At 43.5% G+C, this 6010-nt stretch overlaps 1 protein-coding gene across 1 annotated transcript; it reads right to left on the bottom strand.

The window, feature by feature from the left end:
* LOC108228450 (histone PARylation factor 1) lies at positions 1–4303 on the bottom strand. The gene is made up of 8 exons (XM_017404005.2): positions 4202–4303; positions 3334–3517; positions 2968–3154; positions 2761–2859; positions 2296–2434; positions 1198–1285; positions 872–1044; positions 1–360 (listed from the first exon to the last, which is right to left on the bottom strand). The coding sequence occupies exons 1-8, from the start codon at positions 4238–4240 to the stop codon at positions 226–228; spliced, it is 1044 nt and encodes a 347-aa protein (XP_017259494.1). The 5' UTR covers positions 4241–4303; the 3' UTR covers positions 1–225.
* Between the last annotated feature and the right edge of the window lie 1707 nt (positions 4304–6010).

Here is a 6010-nt window from a genome sequence, read left to right as displayed (position 1 = left end):
TTTGTTAAAAAATATAAAAATGCTTTATTACACATCTAGCTTTTACAAATGACATAATACCACTGAAACGGTTCCATAAGTGACAGCAGCAACAAAACCACCAAAAAACATTAACAAAGACGGACAACGGGAATGAAAGACAAATGGTGGGAAAGCTTATAAGAACCAGAACTGAACTTTCTGAGGGACTACTTCAGTCTTTTTCTGTTGTTGTTTTGTTTTGTTTCAGAGCGCAGAGAGTTGGTCCAGGTTGTCGTGGCTGCGGCGGGAGAGGTGGGCCTCCAGAATGTCCCCGAACAAACTTCTTTTCAGCAAGCTGTAGGCCATGGGCAGCAGCTGCTTGATAACCTTGTGAAAGTACTGAAGGAGAGAGGAAACGCAACATTTACGACGTATTCATGAAAACTTTTAACCTCGATAGAATCCTGTTTACTTGCTAGGACACGAGAAAATGGTCCAAGACAGGTTCCACATGCTCTGTGACTATTTACGGGCACTTGCATTCATTTTTATTTTTAAAACAAGCTCTGAATCCACACGATACAGATGCGTGGCCCTTCAGCTCGCCAACGTTTCAAGACATTTTGGGAATTCCCTGGTGAATGCTGGCATACCATAGCGAGATACTGGCTTAGAATCCATGCCTTTAAAATCCCACTAATTCAGGCTTGTCAGCACATGAAACTATTGTAAATCTCATGTCTAACAAGTCAAAATGATGTAAAACAATAAAAATAAACAAAATAACAAAAAAATCTAAATAAGTAGAGCTTCAGATTTTTTTTTCTCCTCATTTTGTTGTTGTGTCACTGTCTAAACACTAATCTTAAACAGATCTTAAGGCTGAAGTTCATCCCTTTTAGAGACTCACATGGGATCCGTAACAGAAGAGATCCACTCCCAGTTCGTAGCCCATTCCATAGTCGCACTCGTCGTTAGCAAACTGAACAAACGTGATCATCTCCTGGATCGGCCCGAAGGCTTTGACCCGCTCTTCGTCACTCCGCGCTTCCACGATGGCTTTACAGATTTTCCTGAGACCAGCTGGGGAGGAGAGGCGGACAGGGAATCAGTCAAACAGGTTCAACCGTAAGGAGGAACCCAAGAATCAAACCAGGAGTTTAAAAAAAACAACAGAATAATAAGCAAATAAATGTGAAGGGTGTTAAAAACAGTAGCAGGCATATCTGAGCTCACCGTCTGTTTCTGGTAGTTCTCTGTATCCAACATCATTCTTGTCAACAGGCACAACGATACCAGAACCGTGGAACGTCTTGGTGACCACCTGCGATGTGACACGAGGGGTTTATTTATTTATTGTTAAGAATAAACTCACAGTTGAGGAAAACAAACAAACAAACACACAATCGGCTAAAAATACAATTGTCATATTAACTCTACAGTCAATGTTTATTTAGCTTTATATCAAATTTTTTTAAAATGTCAGAAACATTTTTGATTTATTAGCTAAACAGTTTTGTACAGCACACCTCAACATATTTAATCTGCGAGGTCCCCCCTCCCCCAAGATTAAGCAAAGAAAGACATTCAATGACAAGAAAAGAAAATATCCCCTTCTAAAACAGCATAAAAGGTAAATGGTAAATGTGCGGAAGTGTCAGCAGGTAGAACAGCGTGCTTGCAGACACGAACGAGCTGCGGACTGACAGGAAACAGGATCACAACAAGACAGCCGTCAGCAGAAACAATGGGAAGGGTTTTGTAACTCCTTTAAAATCAGAAACGGGAATCGGTACCCGTGAGCAAACCGTAAAAGACAGGCTAAAAGAAACAAGGTTGAGATTTAGGAATTACCATCACCGCCTGAACAAAAACAGATGCAGTCAGACGATGGAAGACGAGACAAAAAGCGATATTCAGTGATGAGTGGATGAGAAGAACAGATGAACCTGGAGCTTTTGTTTGATGCAGGTCTAAAGAACCATTTCAAAACTGCTGAAGGAAACAGGTAACTTTCTACATTCAGTCAGTGATGATTCAAGGACACAAGCTGAAATTTGGGTAGATACGATCATGTCCTTTTTTAGATATAATGATGACGCATCTTGCCATGGATTAAAGAACTCTTCCTTTTTTTTGTGGATAACAAAGTCACTGACGGAAACATCTCTGAATGAGATCGTCTCTGATACGTCAAATAAAAGTGGCTGTTTATGCACAAAGTAACATACAGAGGAAAATTCCTGACGCGTCTGTCTGAGAGATAATCAGATGGGTCCTATGAAGCCCCTGACAGGTAAATGTTCTGCCTTATTGTGTGTTTGTGTGTGTTACCTTCTTGTCCCGCTGCTTCATGCTTCTGGTCTTCTGCTCCAAAGAAAAGCCCAGGCTGTCTGCCTTCTCCCGAAGCTTTGCCTCCAAGCTTTCCGCTCTTTTACTGCTCCTCTCCTTCTTCTTCCTCAGCAGGTGCAGGCTGATGGAGGACGGACCACACAGATCAACATGTGAGGGAGGAAAACAAGAAGCGCAGACACCGGGGAAGACTGCCAGGGCCCATAAGGAGATGGCAGACATTTACAGTTTACAGTTGAAATTTACAGTGTTTACAGTTTTTCCTTTTTTGCTACTGAAACCCACAGATATATCAGCTCTGCTTTCTGGCCCGGTATACTTGATTTTATGCAACGCAATTACAAACTCTTTCTTTTTTTTTTGGTTTTCTCCCCGTCGCCAGGCAACTGAACACAACCACAATTACAGAAAGTAACACACGCTGACCAAATGTCAGCTAATACTCACTAGACAGCTGCAAAGACGTTATCACCCATCTGTGTAATCGCGCAGCCCTTCTTTGCTTCATTTTCACCAACAAATGCAGGAAGCGAGTCAGGCGTGTCCCTGGCAGATGTAGGGAACAATTCAATGAAAAGGAGTCTCACACTAGTTTGGCTCTTCTGCCACTCTAACTAAAGATAACTGCTGGAAACACACGTCATCGTGCAATACCTGTAGTAGCCCATGTGATGCTGGCTGTCCTCGCTCCCTTTAAGTATAGTCTGAAACTCCGGGGGATCGTAGAAGAACCTCCAGTGAAGGTGGAAGTTCGGCTGAGGATTCCTGGAGGTCCTGTGAGCTCCTGCCAGAAGGTCAAAAGGCCCAACGAGCTGCAAGCCCAGGGTGTCTTTCAGCGCTCCTGCACACATTTATACAGAAAATATCAGCACAAAAACACTTTCATTCGTAACATATTAGCGATAAACCAAATTCCTCACTGGGTTGCCATTTACTTTCTACATTTAGTTCATTCCTCTAAACTTTCCACCAGCTCAGAATGACTAAAACTGAGTGGATCCATCTTGTTTTTGTACATACCACGAGGGTCGTCAGGACAAAGCTCCTCGCAGAAATCCCAGAAGTGGTAGAAGTCCTCCGGCACGGGAAGCCCGCACAGCTGCAGCAACTCGTCGCGCTGCTCTGTGCTCACTTTGGACATCGGCACGGCTTGGCATTCTTCGGGCCGGGCTTTCTTCACCTCTCCATTGGCTGACCCCGACGCCTGATGAAAATGAGACAAAGAAGAAGACACAATCCCAACATAAATAAGTCACCGCATTAGTTTGCACACCTTGGTACTGATCACGCTCTTCTGTGAGCTGAACTGTATTGTTCTCCTGGGATGTATATCCCAAGTGTTAAACCCTCCCTTACATGATGTCCTTCATAAAAGGTTAGTCAGAAGTTACTTTAGTGTCTTGGTGACTGTGTTTATATAATGCTCCTGTGTGCCGCTAAAATGGTGTAAGGAGTGACTTCCTACACTCAGTATGTGCTGGAAAAGCTTAAACAAAACACCTATTAATTATATTAGCTGAACTGTGCTAGCTTAGAGGTAACCTAACAGGTAAACCCCCGAAGAAATTAACATTTTGTTTTCCTGCTGCAGGACAGCGAGAAGTCTGTTTATCACTGCTTTACGAAGGTTTAGTTGTTGAAATGTTTTTTTTTTAACAAGCAGCTTTTATTTATTTGAGGGAGATGTTGTGCAGTTCAGCAGTGATAAAGCTGCTGCCATGTTGTCTCACTCAGCGAATCAAACACTCGGTTTCACAGATGCTGCCTAAAATGTCTCCGCCCCGGGACAGAGCGCATTTCCTGCTCGATTAAAGACCCGATTCGAAGTGGATGTAGATTGTAAAAAAAAAAAAAAAAAGCACGCAGGAAAAAAGGAGGATAAAATTACCTGCATTGCTTTGGGTTTTCTTTTTGCGCGCCCTGTCATTTTCTTCCTCTCGTCTCTCGGGTTGTTTTCTTCCTCTGCGGGTTAATGACGGCAGCAACCGCGCTCAGTTGAACCGCAGCGCCCCCTAAAGGCCTGGGAGGGGTATTATTGGTTTACAATAATTCAACAAGAAATGGCAAACAGATTATGGAGGTCCGAAACTGACATAATCAAAAATAAAAGCAGAAATATGTATTTTGTTTTGCCTTTTCCTCACACATGCATTTTCATCAAGTAATGTTTATATTTTGTTTTTACCTTTTCCTTACACATGCATTTGTTCTTTTGACATTTCCTTGTCTCCTCTTTTTACTTTATCGTTGGCATTTCTGCCTCAATATGCAAATGAGGAGGCTGCCTTCTTGGTCCAGCTCCTCTACTATTGGTCAATAAACAGGAAGGAGCAGGATCCATGTGCAGATCGATGTAGCATGCCTGCGCTTTTGGCCGTTTCAGGAGAACGCCTCATTTGAGAGGAAGTGAACTCGTGGCAGAGATGACTCAGACAGACAGAGTTAAGGCACGTTGCTAGCTTAGCTAAAAGCAATACAGTCAGTGATGACTATTTATTGTTTCCTGCGCTTTAATACCGCTCACACCCGTGTGCGCTCCCTTGCGAGGGCGCGCCTGGTCACTTTTCAGCACAACACCGTCCACCCTTCTTTCAAATTGTGTCAGTTCGGTACACCTTCACCCCCACCTGTGGCTGACATGCTCTGGCGGTGGTCGGTTAGTCACTTTTTTGCCTCCACTCTAAAATCTGACCACTTTTTCTCCACCTCGGCCCCAGTCCTCTCTGTCCCACTCACTGAATTAAAAGTGATAACAACGTGTTGCCGCTCACAACACTTCCTTTTATTTGTAATGCCACGACTGCGGCTCCCAAAACTTATATTTTTTCTGTTCTCCACCTCATTGACCAGCATATCAAGTTGTGCCTCGATGAAATTTAGCTTCTTTGGTCTTTTCTCCGTGGTTGCCATTGGTAAAATAACATTTCACGCCATACAGCTGATCGTTCCACCTTCGTGTCCTTCAAATGCGCGTTCATGCGGAAGGGTTTGAGTGCGTAGTGTGTCCTAATTCTCCGGAGTGTGCTTTAGCCCCGTCCCCTTTCGTACTACATCCACCCTCTGGCTGAGCCAGCATCCAGGCAGACTTGGGTGAAGATTTTAGCCGCAATTCGTCGCTGCATGTGGCATTTTGAATTAAAAAAATGCACAAATATGGCAGTGGTGACAGAGCAAGCTGCGTCTGTAATGAAAAAAGCAGTTTTTAAAAGTAAAGTATTGACATAATTCTTGTTTCACTCTGCTGTAAATGTGTGAATACTATCAAACTCTGCTCAACAAGTCAGAACAAAACACATTTGAACAGCCAAATATCTCCTGCAATGACTTTGAAAAGCAAAAATACCTAAACTGTACTTTTAAAATTGTACTGGCACCTTCTTAAAATACCAAAACAGCGACCGGTCCGCCATGTTGGATGTCGCAGTTATGATGCAGAGGCGCAAGTCGAAGACGTAATCTGTCCTGTCCCAATTCTCCAATGTCTGCATGCTTGTAACCTGCGCACATGAACCCTTCTGTGTACTTCGACTGAGTACATGCTTCATAGAGTGGCGTAGGGTGTAGTGCGAGTATTGGGACCGGGTCAAACATTTTTGCCACCCCTGCCAGGAGTCAAACCTGGAATTTTCACAAAAGTGAATGTGTTGTCTGTTTACACCACAGGGATCGGGTTGCTTGTTTGTCAGTTTGGGTTATA

The sequence above is a fragment of the Kryptolebias marmoratus genome, linkage group LG3 (assembly GCF_001649575.2).
Source record: "Kryptolebias marmoratus isolate JLee-2015 linkage group LG3, ASM164957v2, whole genome shotgun sequence".
NCBI lineage: Eukaryota > Metazoa > Chordata > Actinopteri > Cyprinodontiformes > Rivulidae > Kryptolebias > Kryptolebias marmoratus.
The sequence above is the reverse complement of the archived record's forward strand: the minus strand, read 5'-3'. Positions and strand labels throughout refer to the sequence as shown.